This window comes from Mandrillus leucophaeus, unplaced genomic scaffold (assembly GCF_000951045.1).
Source record: "Mandrillus leucophaeus isolate KB7577 unplaced genomic scaffold, Mleu.le_1.0 Scaffold94, whole genome shotgun sequence".
Classification (NCBI taxonomy): Eukaryota; Metazoa; Chordata; class Mammalia; order Primates; family Cercopithecidae; genus Mandrillus; species Mandrillus leucophaeus.
In genome coordinates this window covers 717,013-737,478 of record NW_012110252.1, presented here as the reverse complement: position 1 = coordinate 737,478, position 20,466 = coordinate 717,013, and the positions used below count along the sequence as shown (strand labels likewise).

Here is a 20,466-nt window from a genome sequence, read left to right as displayed (position 1 = left end):
GGATGCTCTCGATCTCCTGACCTCGTGATCCGCCCGTCTCGGCCTCCCAAAGTGCTGGGATTACAGGCTTGAGCCACCGCGCCCGGCCTGCTTCTCCTTTCTTAAGACTCTTTCTACCCTTGGCTTCCTTGATATCACACACTCTCCCATTTTCCTCCACCACCCCACACTCTGCCTTTCCTGCTAAGTCTCTTTTACTGGTTTATACTTTTTAATACAATCCTATAAACGTTGGAGGCCCTAAGACCTCAATCATGCTCTTACCTCACTTTGCACCATCTCCCTACGTAATGGTATCGTTATCCTCCAGTGCCTCACTGATCCCCTGTATATAGAGAAGTCTCAGTTTCCTATCTCTAGTTAAGAACTGTTATCTGAGCTCCAAGACTAATAGCTATCTGCCTACTTAACACTTCCATGTGAGTATCTCTCTAGTAGTACTCCAAACACACGTTTAATATTGAACTCACACCTTCACAAACAACCTCCCCACCATCCTGCGCTTCTTTCAGTGTTGCCGATCTCAGTACCATCTTCTTTACAATTTCTCAAGGCAGATACCCCAAATTTCTCTCTGTCTCTCTTTTCTTTAGAGACAGGGTCTTACTCTGTCACTCAAGCTGGAGTGCAGTGGTGCAGTCAGGGCTCACTGCAGCCTTAAACTCCTGGGTTCAAGCAATCCTCCTGCCTTGGCCTCCCAAAGTGCTTGGATTACAGGCATGAGCTACCACACCTGGCTGCAAAATCCCTTCTTGAGTACTTCTTCCTCAACCTCCACATGGAATCAACAAAATATATTGGGTCTGTCTCCAGAATATCAAAAGTATCCACTTCACTATCTCCCTCATGTTAATACATGAATAAGTGCCTCTTATCTGGTCTCTTCACATTCAGCCTTTCCACTTCAAATCCAATCTATTCAATTGCTATGCTACAATTTAAAAATGGAAGTCTTATATGTATCTGTTTAATTTTGTTTTTGTTTTTTTTTTTTTTTTTTTTTTGAGAGGTAGTCTTGCTCTTTCACCCAGGCTGAAGGGCAGTGGCGTGATCTTGGCTCACTGCAATCTCCGCCTCCCATTCTCCTGCCTCAGCCTCCTGAGTGCTGGGATTACAGGCGTGCGCCACCATGCCCGGCTAATTTTTGTATTTTTAGTAGAGACAGGGTTTCACCATGTTGGTCAGGCTGGTCTCGAACTCCTGACCTCGTGATCTGCCCGCCTCGGCCTCCCGAAGTGCTGGCATTACAGCCGTGAGCCATTGTGCCTGGCCAGCTCTTCTGTTTAAAATTTTTCAATGGCTTCCTGTAATCCTTAGAAAAATGTCTTAAAATTTTTAACGTGATTTTCAAGACTCTGTATCATCTGATCCTTGCCTAGCTTTCCAGTCTCACTTGTACCACACTCCTCTTTCTATGTTATAGCCACACTGGGCATTTTTTAGTTCTGCAAGTGCACTGTGTTTGCTTGCTTCAGAACCTCACACTGCTGCTTGCTCCATGTGGAATGGCTTTCTCCTTCACCTACCTAGAGTTCCCCGACATGTCATTTCCTCACGAAGGCCCTTTCTGATTCCATTAGTCCGTATTCGGTCCTATCTTCATACACTTCTGTAGCACTCTGAGTTACCCTTCTGTGACATTCATCATCACTAATAATCACTTATTCAATGTCTGTCTTCCTTACTAGACTGTACAGCCACAAAGACAGGGCCTTTTTCTGACTCCCTCACCTCCTTATCAGCGCCAGGCACAATGCCTCGCTCATAATAGATGAGCGATGAACACTTGACAAATGAATATAAAACTATGAAGGATTCTTATTTAATTCTAAAATTAGAGATAATTAAAGACATAACTCTATTGGAATAATTTCTAGATTGATCGAATTTCAAGAAGTCCGTTAAAGTTGATGTTAAAGGTCAACTCTAATTTTTCTATAGGACTGGTGTCCTATAGAAGCAACTGTCCCTAATCAGCATTATGTCTCAGTTTATAATAACACTATATATGAAAGGCCTGATTGGGAGAAAAAGTACAAAAATCGAAGCTCAAATAATTAGCTATTTTTAGGGAAAATATCTGTAGGAAAGGTGGTATATTCAGATGTATCACTTCCTTTATCTTGCAAAGATTGTCAGATAGTTGTACTGCTGGAAGATAAATTTAATTGATGTAGAGTTTAACATAATAGTATATGCAACTGTAAATAAACCATGCAAGCCTTTAGCTAATAGTTATTACGGACCATGTAATTTCATAAAAGAATTAAATATGGATCAGTTTTCATTTAATGGCAGCCAACCACAAAGCGCCACATCTTGATTATAGGACATGCTCCCAGAAAATTGGAAAATAAATCACTATCTAGTCTCTTTTGTATTACCATGGAAAGTAGCTGGAAAATAATCTATTTTCTCCTTTTGTGTTACTTTAAAAAGTAGCTGTGGCAATAGCCTAAAGGGTTTTGAAGTTTTGGAATGATCTCTATCCAGTGTCTAGGAAATTGCTGAAGGCCTGCGTGCCACCAATTCCTCCGCTTAGGCACATGGACTACAGGTTATTACAGAAGGTGACTTGCGGTTTTTATCCTGTGTTTGTACAAAGTTGGGCTACGTTCAGAAAAATTCAAAGCCTCGGAGTTAATCCCTACAAAGCCCATTTAGTTCCATGCGAGGACGATTTCCTCCACAGTGGGAGTCTCAACGAGGCCGAGAATAGCATATGCCAGTCGGAGTGACACTTCTCTTTCTCCCTCTCCCCTTTATAGACTGTGTAGTGGCCCTCACTACTGCCCCCTTTAGCCGTGCCTCAGAACCCACAGTTACATGCTCCACAATATGGAGGCGAATAAGCCTAAGTGGACTACAATTCCCATCATGCCTCACTGCAGGCGCCGCCGACGTGTCGTAGCGGTTACTCATCCTTCCCACTGCCTTCCTCCACTTCCTGGACTGCGCGGCCGGAGGCCTAGCGGGCGCGCGCACGCACCACCGACTCGCCAACGAGAGAAGGCCCTGGGGCACGAACAGCGACGGGTTGCGTCATGTGACGTGAGGTGTTCTCGCGTGCGCTAGCGCGCGTCTCCGGGTGCCGCTGACGGGGCTGCGCGCTTGTGCTGAGCCGGAGGTGGGGGCCGCACCAGCCGAGGTTGCGGGGGCCGCAGAGCCGGACGAAGACGGAGGGCGGTGCGGGTTCCGGGACTGCGGAGACTACACACCGAGCGAGCGCCTGGGCCCGAAGGGAGCGATGCTGTGGTTCCAGGGCGCCATTCCGGCCGCCATCGCGACGGCCAAAAGGAGCGGCGCGGTCTTCGTGGTGTTCGTGGCAGGTGAAGGAGGCAGGGGCTCGAGAGGCGGCCGGGACACCCCTCCGGCCTACCTTCATCCTCTTGTATACCTCAGCCGCCGGCCCGCCCTCCCCGAGACGCGGGCGCCTGTCGGCTCGCACAACTGCCACTACTGCCCCGCGCCCCAGGGACGGCTGCGACTCCGCCGCCAGATCCCCCACAGGGGCCATGCAGACCCTCAGCGCCCTGTTCCTTCAGGCCCCGGGCGCCCCCAGCCTTTCCTCCGTGCCTGAGAGGCCCGAGCTGCCGGCCCGTGGCTGTCCCCGGTCCGTTTGAGATACAGCGGGCCTTGCCCCACCGCTGCCTCTCCCGGCACCCGGGCCAGAGGCAGTGTCTGGCCCTGGTCTTCAAAGCGCCCCGAGCCCCGCCGAAATCTCTCTGCTCGGGGCGAGGGACGCGGCCAGCAGGCCCCAGCCGCCCAGCCCCGCTCGTCGCCCCGAACCTCTCCCCTGCGCAGCCAGACCCTCGCGACCCTCTGCCTGACGCCCCTCTCTGTCTGCAAGGACCCTCTTTGGGCTGCTTGTACCCCCGTGTCTTTACTACTGTTTAGGTGGAGGTAGGAACGGGCCATTAGGCAAGCAGTTGGGTTGTAATTAGTTGTGGACGGTCGGGAAGAAAGCTGTGTCATCGATAAGCAACAAAGAGAAACCACCTGATGTTCACGGTTACTGGTGTTAGTATGTTCCTGAAACGGAAACTTTTGAGCCGAATAGAGGTTTAATTTTTTTTAGTGGCAGTCTTGGTAAGGGATCTAGTGTGTAATAATGTTGCAAGTTTAAAAAAAAAAATCCATTAGTTTCAAAGAAATAGATGTTCAGTCCTTGGTTTCTTCCGTTTATTGTCTTCCTAGGCTAAAAGCTGCACAACTTTGAGATCCTCTATTAACTCATTTACTCTGTGTTGATCTGGGCTGTTTTTCTCCATATTCTCCTGTTTTATTACTGAAATCTTGTAGATTTACAGTAAACTCCCTGCCTCTACGGTTCTGCTCATTCTCATTACATGGATCAAATCAATGTTTGTGGCTATTGTTAATTTGAAGTGTATTTCTTCAACTATTTTTATTTAATAACGATTTATTCATAATTCACGTCTTTTAATAGCTCTATAACTTTACGCACTGCAGTGAAGAACGAATTACTGAAACGTGAATGTCATTCAGCATTATTAAATTTGGAATTTATAATTGTTTTGTTACGCTAAATTTTTAGCTCAATGCTGTTTATCAGAAGAGCTTGAGTAGTTTAGATTCTGTTATGCTGTCTGGGGTTTATATTATACTTTACATAAATTCTGTAATCCTGTAAGAAAAAAATGGATTGAAAATGGAAGGAAAAGTAAATGACACTATGCTTATTGTGTACAGTAGTAGGTTTTTGACTACAGTAGGTTTAAAACCTACAGTAGTAGGTTTTAAATTGTTTTTCTCCTAATATCTCAGTTGATCCTTGCAGTAAATAGAACAGGTTTAATTATCCCCATTTTATAGATTAGGCACTCAGGTCAGCAGTCATAAAGTGACTTCCACTAGGGTCACAAAAAGGATTTACATGTTGTCTTAACAGTCCAATTTTTGGTAGCTTCAAAAAAAACTGTCCGCTTTTTTGTTTCTTAAGGAAAAAACTGAACAATTTTAAATTGGTATAGAAATCAGAAATCTAGGATTATGGTAGTCATGTTTTTGAACAAATGTCCAAACATTCCTAGAAGGCACTCCTGAGGTGAATTAGTTAATTTAAAAAAAGAAATGAGAGATTTTTATTAACAAATATTAATATTTGGAAGCTCTAGTACAAATTATTGGAATAGTTAAATAAAGTTATAGGTCTTGCCTTTCGGGGCTTTGTGTGTGTATATACTTTATTCAGTTAACTTTTTAGTGATGATTACATGGTATTCATTATTGTAATGATTACATTATATTGTAATTCATCATTGTAATGATGATTACATTATATTCTAAATACATGTAATCTTGAATGTTTGCTGGAAGACTGTTAGCAGTCTCACAAAAAAGTCTGTCCCTTGACCTGTTCCAAAATACAGCTAGATTTTTTTAGAGTTTAGCCTACTTAGTCCCCAAGACTAAGTAGGATTAGTGTCACTCTAGGAATATGTAAATACTGGACTCATGAAACCAAAACACTTACAGATTGCTTAGAGCTTTCTTCATGACTTTGAAGCCAGAACTCGTGATTTTCTTAGGTCTGAGACCTCAGTAATAATATATCAACTTAATGGAAAAATTGAAAGATATCTTTATAGCTGGAAGAAGTGATCTCAAGAGTACACTTCGGTTCATAGAACTATTCAAGTGAGAAATGTTTCAGGCAAGTTGTCTTTAGTTAGTGACATTTTGATGGATGAATTAAAGAATATTGTGGAGTTGATGTTTGGAGACTGGAGAGATTACTACTACTTCAGCCAACAGATTAATATGATTTTTCAAAGTATTGTGGCTGTGTCAAGTAAGTGAAACAGAACGATTTTCATTTAATACCTGGGAAGGTGGAATAATCTGACAAGAAGACTGAAATAAAGGTATCTGTTCACTGGCTAGTGTTGCCAGGTAGGTAGGCTAAACTTTGTTAATGACAGACGCCATTGACTGCCTTTTCTGGTGAATGTAGACCACAGAAGCCTTTAGGTTTTGAGCAGTTGAGATTTTGTTTTTGTTCTTGTTTTTGTTTTGAGATAGAGTCTCGCTCTGTTGCCCAGGCTGGAGTGCAGTGACACGATCCAAGCTCACTACAACCTCCGCCTCCTGGGTTCAAGCAGTTCTCTGCTTCAGCCTCCCAAGTAGCTGGGATTACAAGCACCCACCACCACGCCCAGCTAATTTGTGTATTTTTAGTAGAGACTTGGTTTCACCATCTTGGCCAGGCCGGTCTTGAACTCGACCTCGTGATCCACCGGCCTCGGCCTCCCAGAATGCTGGGATTACAGGCATGAGCCACCGCGCCTGGCGCAGTTGAGATTTTTTTTACGTCGGAAAGACTGTTTGAGGGTCTGCAGCTCTTTGCTTCTGAGTTCCTGTTGCTCTCTTTAAGTGCCTTCACTGAAGATACTGCTGATACAAAGGATACGATGTTTTCTCCTAAAATCTTAGGCCCACCTAACTTCATGGTTGATAATTTGATTAAAAATAGGAAAAGAAAGATACCAGAGTTAGCTGACAATCATCCCACTTAGTAGTATTAGGAAAGTTGTCATTGAGCATTGAGTAATTCCATTCGGCTTTCCACCACTGCTGATCAAGCAGCAGTGGCCACCACTAGGCTGAGTCTAGGACAGACACTGCCAGTGGGGTTGAGACTTTTGGGACAGTATAGGTGAAGGAGTGACACACCAGCCTCACAAGAAACAAGATTTATACTTTCAGCTACTTACATGATATCCCTGTTTAGATTCTCCCAGGCTTCTCAAGCCTAAACATGTATGTACTGCCTAAACCTGTGTTTCTCTCCCAGTGTGCTGCATCTGAGTGGCACTACCATACATCTTGTTGGATAAACCATAAATGTGAGACCGTCATCTTTTAATCTTAACTCTTCAGTCTTGTCTTGAGCTTGGTTGTTCACAACGTTGCCAATCACATAGGCCGTTCCCTACACACGTGTTCCTTCTGCATGGTGAACTCTTCTGGCTCTTGGCATGGCTGAACTCTTTCATCCTTTAGATTTTAGCTTAACTGTCACCTCAGAGAGGGCTTCTCTGACCATTATAAAGAGTTCTCTGGTTACTTTCTCTCATAGTTTTCTTTTTCATAGCATTTATTACTGTAATTATGTATAGTGTCTGTTGGTTTAAAAATTTTGTATATCATTAGATTTTAAGCTCTGTTGAAGGCAGACAGTGTGTCATTTGGTTTATATTTAGTATACAGTTCAATGTCTAGAACAAAATAAATGTGCAGTAAAATAGTGAACATATAAAAGAATGAATGGAAAGAATTTCTCACTCTTCACAGCCTTCTCTGAGAAGTGTTTGTAGTAAGAATGTTCCCATACAGTTATTTTTCTTTGGTAGGTGAGTCATTTATTTGGAATCTTACAACTCTCCTCATCCAGTGGTTTCTGAAGATGCATTCAGAGTGATCTCACTTGCAAATAGTAACTTCTCGTTATTTTGCATCTTCAGCATCTGGGAGTCTACTAATGGAGCATTCTTAATGGAGCATTTGATCTGTGGATGCATTCTAGTCCTGTTTACTTTTTTTTTTTTTTAGATGGAGTGTCGCTCTGCCGTCAGGCTGGAGTGCAGTGGTGCAATCTCGGCTCCCTACAATCTCCACCTCCCTAGTTCAAGCGATTCTCCTGCCTCAGCCTCCCGAGTAACTGGTACTACAGGCATGTGCCACCACGCCCGGCTAATTTTTTGTATTTTTAGTAGAGACGGGGTTTCACCGTGTCAGCCAGGATAGTCTCAGTCTCCTGACCTCGTGATCCGCTCGCCTTGGCCTCCCGAAGTGCTGGGATTACAGGCGTGAGCCACCGTTCCGGGCTGGTCTAGATCTCTTGACCTTGTTATCTACCCACCTCGGCCTCCCAAAGTGCTGGGATTGCAGGCATGAGCCACTGCGCCTGGCCCCGTTTACTTTTACGTGGCCAAATTTCTCAAACTCCTATTTCTGGTATTCCTAATCTCATCTCGCAAAATATATTCAAATAAACAGCATTAGAGGCAATTATTATAGGCATGCCATCATACTTAACTATATTAGGCATTTAGCGACTCCGCAGAGTATTTACTGAGTGTCTACTGTATTGTTTTGTAGGGATTTTAGTCTTATCAGTAAATAAAATGGAACCAATCCTTGCCTTCATGGAGCCTTCATTCTAGTTATGGGAGACAGATACTAGTAAACATAATTAAAAATGCATAATATATTGGAAGGTGATAAGTAATACAGAAAAACAAAACAGGAGATAAGAGAGCTTTGGGAATGTCTTGAGTGTAATTTTAAAGTGAGTGATTAGGGAAGTTGTAATACTAAAGTGAGTGATTAAGTATCAGCTTTATTGAGCTGATATTTGAGCAAAGTTTTAAGGGAGTTGGAAGTTAGCCATGTAGTTATTTGGGAGAATAACATTCCAGGCAGAGGAAACAACTAGTACAAAGACCTTATAGCTGGAGTGTCTTTCATATTTGAGGAATAGAAGGAAAAAATAACAAGAAAGGAAAAAGGGATGAGGTCACAGAAGTAGTTGGAGGCCTGATGTGTGGGGCTTATAGCCCCCTGTAAGGACTTTGGCTTTTACTCTGAGGAAAATGGGGAGCCATTGTGTGATCTAAGCAGAGAGATGATATGATCTTTTTTTTTTAAGAGAAGGTTGCTGTGTTAAGAATAGACTTAGCAGGAAGACCAGTTTGGAGGCTTTTACTAGGCTTCTAGGTGAGATGTGATAGCTTGGATCAGGGTAGCAGTAGTGAAGGTGGTAAGAAATAGTTACATTATTGATGTATTTTGGAGATAGATCAGTTACAATCAAGGAAAACTAAAGTTTTTGGCCTGAGAACTGAAAGGATGGAGTTACCATAAACGAATAACTGCAGTGAAGAAGGCTAAGGTGCATTAAATTGGCCTGGCCAACATAGTGAAACCCCGTTTCTACTAAAAATACAAAAGCCGGTCGTGGTGGCGGGCACCTGTAATTCCAGCTACTCAGGAGGCTGAGGCAGGAGAATCTCTTGAACCCGGGAGGCAGAGATTGCAGTGAGCCAAGATCGCGCTGTTGCACTGCAGCCAGGGCAACAAGAGTAAAACTCCATCTCAAAAAAAAAAAAAAAAAGATACAGAACATTTTCAGCATTCCAGAAGGCTCCTTCATGCTCTTTCTCAGTTGGTGGTACCCTTCCCCTCTATGAAGGTAGCCACTATACTGAATTCCATCACCATAGATTAGGTATAGTTCAGCCTACCTTTTATAATTAGCATACCTACAATAAAAGGCAAGTCTAAAATTGCAAACAGAATTGTACCTGCCTCTGTCTACATTGGAGGAATTTTGGAGTATAAATGCTGTGGAGTGGAGATGTTGAACTCAACAGAAAGGTGCCACATAAAGGACAGATAACAAACTTTTTTTTCCCTCTCTGTATAGACAGTCTCACTCTCTTGCCTAGGCTGGAGTGCAGTGGCGCGATCTCAGCTCACTGCAGCCTCTACCTTCCGAGTTCAAGTGATTCTCCTGCCTCAGCCTCCCATGTAGCTGGTATTACAGACATATGCCACCACACCCGGCTAAGTAGAAACGGGGTTTCACCATATTGGCCAGTCTGGTCTCGAACTCCTGACCTCAGGTGGTCTACCCGCCTCGGCCTCCCAAAGTGCTGGGATTGCAGGCATGAGCCACTGCGCCTGGCCCCGTTTACTTTTACGTGGCCAAATTTCTCAAACTCCTATTTCTGGTATTCCTAATCTCATCTCGCAAAATATATTCAAATAAACAGCATTAGAGGCAATTATTATAGGCATGCCATCATACTTAACTATATTAGGCATTTAGCGACTCCGCAGAGTATTTACTGAGTGTCTACTGTATTGTTTTGTAGGGAAGATTTATACTTTCAGCTACTTACATGATATCCCTGTTTAGATTCTCCCAGGCTTCTCAAGCCTAAACATGTATGTACTGCCTAAACCTGTGTTTCTCTCCCAGTGTGCTGCATCTGAGTGGCACTACCATACATCTTGTTGGATAAACCATAAATGTGAGACCGTCATCTTTTAATCTTAACTCTTCAGTCTTGTCTTGAGCTTGGTTGTTCACAACGTTGCCAATCACATAGGCCTTTCCCTACACACGTGTTCCTTCTGCATGGTGAACTCTTCTGGCTCTTGGCATGGCTGAACTCTTTCATCCTTTAGATTTTAGCTTAACTGTCACCTCAGAGAGGGCTTCTCTGACCATTATAAAGAGTTCTCTGGTTACTTTCTCTCATAGTTTTCTTTTTCATAGCATTTATTACTGTAATTATGTATAGTGTCTGTTGGTTTAAAAATTTTGTATATCATTAGATTTTAAGCTCTGTTGAAGGCAGACAGTGTGTCATTTGGTTTATATTTAGTATACAGTTCAATGTCTAGAACAAAATAAATGTGCAGTAAAATAGTGAACATATAAAAGAATGAATGGAAAGAATTTCTCACTCTTCACAGCCTTCTCTGAGAAGTGTTTGTAGTAAGAATGTTCCCATACAGTTATTTTTCTTTGGTAGGTGAGTCATTTATTTGGAATCTTACAACTCTCCTCATCCAGTGGTTTCTGAAGATGCATTCAGAGTGATCTCACTTGCAAATAGTAACTTCTCGTTATTTTGCATCTTCAGCATCTGGGAGTCTACTAATGGAGCATTCTTAATGGAGCATTTGATCTGTGGATGCATTCTAGTCCTGTTTACTTTTTTTTTTTTTTAGATGGAGTGTCGCTCTGCCGTCAGGCTGGAGTGCAGTGGTGCAATCTCGGCTCCCTACAATCTCCACCTCCCTAGTTCAAGCGATTCTCCTGCCTCAGCCTCCCGAGTAACTGGTACTACAGGCATGTGCCACCACGCCCGGCTAATTTTTTGTATTTTTAGTAGAGACGGGGTTTCACCGTGTCAGCCAGGATAGTCTCAGTCTCCTGACCTCGTGATCCGCTCGCCTTGGCCTCCCGAAGTGCTGGGATTACAGGCGTGAGCCACCGTTCCGGGCTGGTCTAGATCTCTTGACCTTGTTATCTACCCACCTCGGCCTCCCAAAGTGCTGGGATTGCAGGCATGAGCCACTGCGCCTGGCCCCGTTTACTTTTACGTGGCCAAATTTCTCAAACTCCTATTTCTGGTATTCCTAATCTCATCTCGCAAAATATATTCAAATAAACAGCATTAGAGGCAATTATTATAGGCATGCCATCATACTTAACTATATTAGGCATTTAGCGACTCCGCAGAGTATTTACTGAGTGTCTACTGTATTGTTTTGTAGGGATTTTAGTCTTATCAGTAAATAAAATGGAACCAATCCTTGCCTTCATGGAGCCTTCATTCTAGTTATGGGAGACAGATACTAGTAAACATAATTAAAAATGCATAATATATTGGAAGGTGATAAGTAATACAGAAAAACAAAACAGGAGATAAGAGAGCTTTGGGAATGTCTTGAGTGTAATTTTAAAGTGAGTGATTAGGGAAGTTGTAATACTAAAGTGAGTGATTAAGTATCAGCTTTATTGAGCTGATATTTGAGCAAAGTTTTAAGGGAGTTGGAAGTTAGCCATGTAGTTATTTGGGAGAATAACATTCCAGGCAGAGGAAACAACTAGTACAAAGACCTTATAGCTGGAGTGTCTTTCATATTTGAGGAATAGAAGGAAAAAATAACAAGAAAGGAAAAAGGGATGAGGTCACAGAAGTAGTTGGAGGCCTGATGTGTGGGGCTTATAGCCCCCTGTAAGGACTTTGGCTTTTACTCTGAGGAAAATGGGGAGCCATTGTGTGATCTAAGCAGAGAGATGATATGATCTTTTTTTTTTAAGAGAAGGTTGCTGTGTTAAGAATAGACTTAGCAGGAAGACCAGTTTGGAGGCTTTTACTAGGCTTCTAGGTGAGATGTGATAGCTTGGATCAGGGTAGCAGTAGTGAAGGTGGTAAGAAATAGTTACATTATTGATGTATTTTGGAGATAGATCAGTTACAATCAAGGAAAACTAAAGTTTTTGGCCTGAGAACTGAAAGGATGGAGTTACCATAAACGAATAACTGCAGTGAAGAAGGCTAAGGTGCATTAAATTGGCCTGGCCAACATAGTGAAACCCCGTTTCTACTAAAAATACAAAAGCCGGTCGTGGTGGCGGGCACCTGTAATTCCAGCTACTCAGGAGGCTGAGGCAGGAGAATCTCTTGAACCCGGGAGGCAGAGATTGCAGTGAGCCAAGATCGCGCTGTTGCACTGCAGCCAGGGCAACAAGAGTAAAACTCCATCTCAAAAAAAAAAAAAAAAAGATACAGAACATTTTCAGCATTCCAGAAGGCTCCTTCATGCTCTTTCTCAGTTGGTGGTACCCTTCCCCTCTATGAAGGTAGCCACTATACTGAATTCCATCACCATAGATTAGGTATAGTTCAGCCTACCTTTTATAATTAGCATACCTACAATAAAAGGCAAGTCTAAAATTGCAAACAGAATTGTACCTGCCTCTGTCTACATTGGAGGAATTTTGGAGTATAAATGCTGTGGAGTGGAGATGTTGAACTCAACAGAAAGGTGCCACATAAAGGACAGATAACAAACTTTTTTTTCCCTCTCTGTATAGACAGTCTCACTCTCTTGCCTAGGCTGGAGTGCAGTGGCGCGATCTCAGCTCACTGCAGCCTCTACCTTCCGAGTTCAAGTGATTCTCCTGCCTCAGCCTCCCATGTAGCTGGTATTACAGACATATGCCACCACACCCGGCTAAGTAGAAACGGGGTTTCACCATATTGGCCAGTCTGGTCTCGAACTCCTGACCTCAGGTGGTCTACCCGCCTTGGCCTCCCAAAGTGCTGGGATTATAGGCGCGAACCGCTGCACCCAGCCCGCAACTTTTAATTTTCTAAAATCTCATGTACAAAAGCCCAAATAGGCACTGCACATTTCTGCCTATGACTACTTATTGTTGTGGTACTTTTCACATCATAATTTAGATGACTTCTTTTATGAAATACTTTGTGTCATTTAAATAGTCCAATGTAGTTTGTTTTCATTGCTCTTCATGATGTGAACTGTGTATGCAGTCACACTTTTCATTTAATGGAAAATTCAGTTTTCAAATTTGGCAGAAAGTAGTATAGGTGGGATTATATTTTATTTGAAGTTTTCGTTTTCCAGGGAAAAAGAATTTGCAATCAGCAGATCCTGGCCTGGTATAAGAATTTTTTAAATGTTCTACAGGTGATGATGAACAGTCTACACGGATGGCTGCAAGTTGGGAAGATGATAAAGTTACAGAAGCATCTTCAAACAGTTTTGTTGCTATTAAAATCGATACCAAAAGGTTTGTTTATGTTTTAATATTTTATTAGTTTTAAAATTTATAGTATTATCTTTGATTTATAGTGATACTCTTGGACTGTAAGAATGTTGATGTTGGGCTGGGCACGTCTAGCACTTTGGGAGACTGAGGTGGGAGGATCGCTTGAGCCCAGGAGTTAGAGACTAGCCTGGGCAATGTAGTGAGACCCTGTCTCTACAAAAAATAATACCATTAGGAGTGTGATGTGTGCCTGTGGTCCTAGCTACTTGGGAGGCTGACGGGAGGATCACTTGGTCCCTGAAGATTGGGACTACAGTGAGCTGTGATCATGCCACTGCACTCCAGCCTGGGTGACAGAGTCAAACTCTGTCTTAAAAAAAAAAAGAATGTAGGCCAGGCACAGTGGCTCATGCCGGTAATCCCAGAACTTTGAGAGGCCGAGACAGGCAGATCACTTGAGGTCAGGAGTTTGAATCCAGTCTGGGCAACACAGTGAGACCCTGTCTCTACTAAAAAAAAATACAAAAATTAGCCAGGTGTGGTGGCACATGCCTGTAATCCCAACTACTTGGGAGGCTGAGGTAAGAGGATCACCTGAGCCCAGGAGGTTGAAATTGAGGCTGCAGGCCGGGCGCGGTGGCTCAAGCCTGTAATCTCAGCACTTTGGGAGGCCGAGACGGGCGGATCACGAGGTCGGGAGATCAAGACCATCCTGGCTAACATGGTGAAACCCCATCTCTACTACTAAAAAATACAAAAATAAAATTAGCCGGGCGAGGTGGCGGGCGCCTGTAGTCCCAGCTACTCGGGAGGCTGAGGCAGGAGAATCGCTTGAACCCGGGAGGCGGAGCTTGCAGTGAGCTGAGATCTGGCCACTGCACTCCGGCCTGGGCGACAGAGCAAGACTCTGTCTCAAAAAAAAAAAAAAAGAAATTGAGGCTGCAGTGAGCTGTGACTGCACCACTGCACTATAGCCCGGGCGAGAGAGCAAGTCTGTCTCAAAAAAAAAAAAAAAAAGAATGTTATGTTTTTGGATATCTAAGGCATGTTAGGAACTTAAATTCTAACTGCCATCTGCTAAATGCATCATGAATCCTGCTGAAAAAACTTCAAGCTTTCCTAGTCTACCAAGCAGCCATCTAACATGTACCAGGAATGCAAAAAGAACAGTGATCTCCAGCTTCTAAAAACTTGGAAGTAATGGTAAATCATACATTGAATATCTCTGAGAGGTTGATCACTCACTGTTTTGAATCCTATTTTTGGGAATGGAGTCATTTAATCAATAGAAATAAGGACATTTCTATGTTCCTCACAGTGCCTGATGTCCACAAGTCTGTTTTGTTTCTCCATTCCTCCTCTCCATCTTTTAAAATAATTTTTATTGTAGGAAGTTTCAAACATATATGAAAGTAATGTAACAGTGTAATGTACCCCATGTACTTGTCTACTAGCTTTGGTAATTAATTCATGGTCAGTCTTGTTTCATCTATACCCCCACCCATTTCCACTCAATCCAAATAATTTTGAAACAAATCACAGTCACTGTATCACTTCATCTATAAATATTTTAGTATGTCTCCGAAATACAAGGATTGTGAATTTTTTAAACATAACTATAATATTAATACTTCACAAACTAATAATTCTTTAATATCAGATAACCAGCCAGTGTTCTACTTTTCAGTTGTCTCTTCAAAGTCATAGTTTTATTTCTTTATTGCAGTTTTTTAGTTCAAAATTATTCAAGGGCCACACATTGGGATGCATTGATTTCTCTCAGTATGTAGGCCTCTCCTCCAACTCCCCTGCTCTTTGGAATTTGTATTTTAAAGACACCAGATCATTTTTTCTATACATTTGTTCTGTGGTTTCCTCCCGTCTGGATTTTGTTGACTGCATCGTGTTAGTGTCAAGTTGGTTCTTTCCTGTTTTCTGTAAATTGACAGGTAGATTCAGGTTTGTTTCCCCTCCCCCATCCTGTCCTAAGACTACTTCATAGATAGTAATGTGTCTTCTATCAGAAGACAGATACCCTCTTTTCTCTCTTTATGACATTAGCAGCTATCAGTGATCATTACCTAAAAACATTATTATTTATTTTTTTCTTTTAAGCAAGATTTCACTATGTTGCCCAGGCTGGTCTTAAAATATTGCACCGAAGAGATCCTCCCATCTCAGCCTCCCAAATAGCTCTAGTTACAGGCATGCTTCACTGTGCCTGGTGCTGAAAACATTAATTCATTAGCACTTTCAAAGTGGTATTCCTGTCCTTTTGATTTTGATAATAGCAGAATGAATAATGTGTTTGAAAATCACTGTCAAGATTAAAACATTCAGAAATTTCTACTCGGGAGGCTGAGGCAGGAGAGTGCTGTGAACCCGGGAGGCAGAGCTTGCAGTGAACCAAGATTGTGCCGCACTCCAGCCTGGGCAACAGAGCAAGACTCTGTCTCAAAAAAAGAAAAAAATTCAGAAATTTGCCTGTAAGTTTGTAAACTTTATGTAAAAATGTTCTATATTTACAAAAACATCAAATCGTAGTATAGCCTGTCTCACAAGAGTTACTGAAATATGTATTTACTGAGTAGTTTTTAAAAAACAGAATCTGTCAACTTAAGTATATCATTTTTTTTTTATTGTCCATCACCTTACTGAAGCACCTTCTAGAGTTGGCAATGGCAAGAAGAATATAGGGATTTATAGGGAATGTGGAATACATGAGAATTTTAGAATTCTTGAGATTGTACAGACTGATGTGTCTGGCATTTTTAAAAACAAATTTCTTATCTATTTATTTATTTTTGAGATGAGTCTCACTGTGTCGCCCAGGCTGGAGCACAGTGGTGTGATCTCGGCTCCCTGCAACCTCCACCTCCCAAGTTCATGCCATTCTCCTGCCTCAGCCTCCCGAGTAGCTAGGACTACAGGTGCCCGCCACCACGCCCAGCTAATTTTTAAAATATTTTTAGTAGAGATGGGTTTTCACCCTGTTAGCCAGGATGGTCTCGATCTCTTGACCTTGTGATCCACCCGCCTCGGCCTCCCAAAGTGCTGGGATTACAGGTGTGAGTCACCGCGTCTGGCCTTAAAAACAAATTTTTATTAGCAGATGCAGGGATACCTGTGTATAGTGATAGTTCATGTTTGTTTCACTGTAGACTGCATGCTGATAGAATCTAGTGTGCCTTTAAATTATGGAAAATAAATTTCCTTTTTTTTTTTAATTTCTTTTTATTTTTTATTTTTTATTTTTGAGACGGAGTCTCGCTCTGTCGCCCGGGCTGGAGCGCAGTGGCCGGATCTCAGCTCCCTGCAAGCTCGGCCTCCCGGGTTCATGCCATTCTCCTGCCTCAGCCTCCCGAGTAGCTGGGACTACAGGCGCCCGCCACCTCGCCCGGCTAGTTTTTTGTATTTTTTAGTAGAGACGGGGTTTCACCGTGTTAGCCAGGATGGTCTTGATCTCCTGGCCTCGTGATCCGCCCGTCTCGGCCTCCCAAAGTGCTGAGATTACAGGCTTGAGCCACCGTGCCCGGCAATTTCCTTTATTTCATAATCGCTAAGTCACCCAATGTTTTGGGAGCATTTTAATGTATATATATTTTTGGAGATAGCGTGCATTGAAAATTAGTAGGAAGTGCATTAAAAGTTTACTATTATTTCTGAGATAATAGGATTTTTGGTAATTTTTTTTCTTGATATTTTACTCTGTTTTCAAGATAATGCTTTATATTCAGGGGGAAAGAAGCAAAGTCTAGTTCTTAGAAGCATTTGTTTTATTATTGGAAGCATCTACATTATCTCTTACTGGTCTTATAAATTCTGTCTCCCATCCCTGACCACTCAGCTCCCTTCTCTGGAGGGAAAATGTATTTATGTTTGTTTTTCTTCCATGTTTTACAAAAATAGTATTAATAGCATTTTGACATACTTTTCTATACCTTTTTCTTTCTTTTTTTTTTTTTTTGAGACGGAGTCTCACATTGTCCCCTGGGCTGGAGTGCAATGGCATGATCTCGGCTCACTGCAACCTCTGTCTCCCAGGTTCACGCAATTCTCCTGCCTTAGCCTCCCAAGTAGCTGGGATTACAGGCACACACCACCAAACCCAGTTAATTTTTTGTATTTTCAGTCGAGAGGGAGTTTCACTATGTTGACCAGGCTGGTCTCGAACTCCTGACCTCGTGATCCACTTGCCTCGGCCTCCCAAAGTGCTAGGATTACAGGTGTGAGCCACCACGCCAGGCCAATTTTTGTATTTTTAGTAGAGACAGAGTTTTGCCATGTTTACCAAGCTGGTCACGGTTTCCTCACCTCGTGATGCACCTGCTTTGACCTCCTAAAGTGCTGGGATTACAGATATGAGCCACAGTGCTGGCCTGCCTTTTTTTATGATTGCATAATTATTCAGTTTTTATAGGTAGGTAGATTGTTTTTAATCCTTTGTTATTATAGACTATTACATTATCACACACCTAAGTAAGTCGTAGGCCTTATATCTTCATGTTCCAGGTTAAGATATTGTATTCAGGTATACTTGCCACTGAGGAAGCAGCATGGCAGATACCAAATTAATTTTTTAGCCACCAGATGCAGCCACTAGCTTCTGGGTTGTAAGAGCAAATAGTTCTTTCTTTTTTGAGACGAAGTCTCACTCTGTCGTCCCGGCCAGAGTGCAGTGGTGTGATCTCAGCTCACTGCAACCTCCGGCTACCAGGTAGGTTCAAGAGATTCTCCTGCCTCAGACTCCTCAGTAGCTGGGATTACAGGTGTGCGCCACCACACCCGGCTAATTTTTGCAGTTTTAGTAGAGACTGGATTTCAACATGTTGGCCAGGTTGGTCTCAACTCCTGACCTAGTGATCCACCCACCTCGGCTTCCCAGAGTGCTTGGATTACAGCTGTGAGCTTTGAGACAGACTTTTGCTCTTGTTGCCCAGGCTGGAGTGCAATGATGCAATCTTGGCTCACTGCAACTTCCACCTCCTGGGTTCAAGCGATTCTCCCGCCTCAGCCTCCCAAGTAGTTGGGATTATAGGCACTTGCCACTGCGCCCAGCTAATTGTTGTATTTTTAGTAGAGATGGTGTTTCACCATGTTGGCCAGGCTGGTCTCGAACTCTGGATCTCAAGTGATCCGCCTGCCTCGGCCTCCCAAAGTGCTGGTATTATAAGCGTGAGCCACCATGCCCAGCCACAAATAATTCTTTCATCTGAAAATTATAAAACAAACCAGAAAGTCTTAATGAAATAAGAATTATATTTTTCTCCTTCTACCTGATTGCTGTGAAAGACACTGGTAGTTTCAGGAAAATACTTGTGATTGGTACAGTAAATTTTATTAAAACAACTCAGTATTTAGAAAATACTTGCATTCATCTAGTAATTTTCTGTTTGATTTTGTTTTACAGTGAAGCCTGCCTACAGTTTTCACAAATCTGTATCCTTTCGTAAAGAATTGCTTATATATATACATTTATTTATCTTCCTTTTGGTATTTATGAAATTTAGAAATTATTCATTTTATTTAGGAAATCATACATTCTTCTTTATGGAAACTTTATTACTAAGTGTCCTCATTGTAGAAAAATATTATAGAAAATTTCAAAGATATATAAAAGTAACTCAACAGTGTAGTGCACCCCATACATTGAGATAATACATTGTAGCTAAAGATAGGCTAGGGAGTTTTAAAAATGTGAATATCTGAAAAAAAAATATAGAGCAGTTGGGTTGGAATGTTACAAGTAGTTTGCAAGAGTCAGCTGGCAGCAAGATGGATGGGCAAGGAAGTTATGATAGAGGAGAATGTAGTAGATTCTTCACTTGAATATACCTCATAAATTAATGTGTCACATGTATTAATACTACAGTTATAATGATGCAGTACTTGAAATTATTTAATAAATATGTTAGATTATGTTGTGAAAATCACAAAGATTTGTTTTCCTTTGTTACCAATAATATTTCATAAAACTATCCTTTTGTTTCACTTGAATTGTTAGACTTAATTAAACTGTGCAGATCCCGTAGTGTGTGTTCCATCCAGTTTCTTTATTGGAGACAGTGGAATTCCCTTGGAAGTAATAGCAGGAAGTGTTTCTGCAGATGAACTTGTTACAAGAATTCACAAAGTCCGACAGGTAAGAAGGAACAGAACTGTTATTTCTGTAAATGGTAGGTCAGGAATTGGATTTTTTTTTTTTTTTTTTGAAATGAAGTCTTATTCTGTCACCCAGGCTGGAGTGCAGTGGTGTGATCTCGGCTCAACTGCAGCCTCCACCTCCCAGGTTCAAGTGATTCTCCTGCCCCAGCCTCCCAAGTAGCTGAGATTACAGGCACCATGCTGGGCTAATTTTTGTATTGTTAGTAGAGACGGGGTTTCACCTTGTTGGCCAGGCTGGTCTCAAACTCCTGACCTCAGGTGATCTGCCCACCTTGACCTCCCAAAGTGCTGAGACTACAGGCGTGAGCCACCGCACCCTTCCTGACATTGGAATATTTTTGGAGCCCCTCTGTATATTCAGGAAACTGCCGTGCCAAAAATTTTAAAAGGTAGTAAGTACTGTCTTCGTCACCTGTTTTGTAAATAGCATAAAGTTATAGGTGCCAGTAGCCAGTACTTAATACTTGACTGACTTCTTTACCCTTTTTTTTTGAGACAGAGTCTCGCTCGGTCACCCAGGCTGGAGTGCAGTGGCGTGATCTCGGCTCACTGCAAGCTCCGCCTCCCGGGTTAATGCCATTCTCCTGCCACAGCCTCCCAAGTAGCTGGGACTACAGGCGCCCGCCGCCACGCCCGGCTAATTTTTTGCATTTTTAGTTGAGACAGGGTTTCACCATGTTAGCCAGGATGGTCTCGATCTCCTGACCTCGTGATCCGCCCGCCTCGGCCTCCCAAAGTGCTGGGATTACAGGCTACCTTTTTTTTTTTTTTTGAGATGGAGTCTCACTCTGTTGCCCAGGCTGGAGTGCAGTGGACTGATCTCAGCTCACTGCAACCTCTACCTCCCAGGTTCGAGCAATTTTTCTGCCTCAGCCTCCCCAGTGGCTGTGATTACAGGCACGTGCCACCATGCCCAGCTCAATTTTTGTATTTTTAGTAGAGACGGGGTTTTGCCATCT

General features: G+C 42.5%; 2 protein-coding genes across 2 annotated transcripts in view; one reads left to right on the top strand and one right to left on the bottom strand.

Moving 5' to 3' along the window:
* Positions 1 to 2,157: 2,157 nt before the first annotated feature.
* LOC105532196 lies at positions 2,158 to 4,425 on the bottom strand. Its single transcript, XM_011970275.1, has one exon. The coding sequence runs from the start codon at positions 3,973 to 3,975 to the stop codon at positions 3,526 to 3,528; it is 450 nt and encodes a 149-aa protein (XP_011825665.1). The 5' UTR covers positions 3,976 to 4,425; the 3' UTR covers positions 2,158 to 3,525.
* The window catches only part of UBXN4 (UBX domain protein 4), a 46,728-nt gene continuing 29,174 nt past the window's right edge, over positions 2,913 to 20,466 (top strand). Inside the window, exons 1-4 of the mRNA XM_011970276.1 lie at positions 2,913 to 3,329; positions 13,261 to 13,363; positions 18,753 to 18,781; positions 19,366 to 19,484. Coding sequence (XP_011825666.1) covers positions 3,248 to 3,329; positions 13,261 to 13,363; positions 18,753 to 18,781; positions 19,366 to 19,484 — 333 coding nt within the window. The 5' untranslated portion in view covers positions 2,913 to 3,247. The remainder of the gene's footprint in view (positions 3,330 to 13,260; positions 13,364 to 18,752; positions 18,782 to 19,365; positions 19,485 to 20,466) is intronic.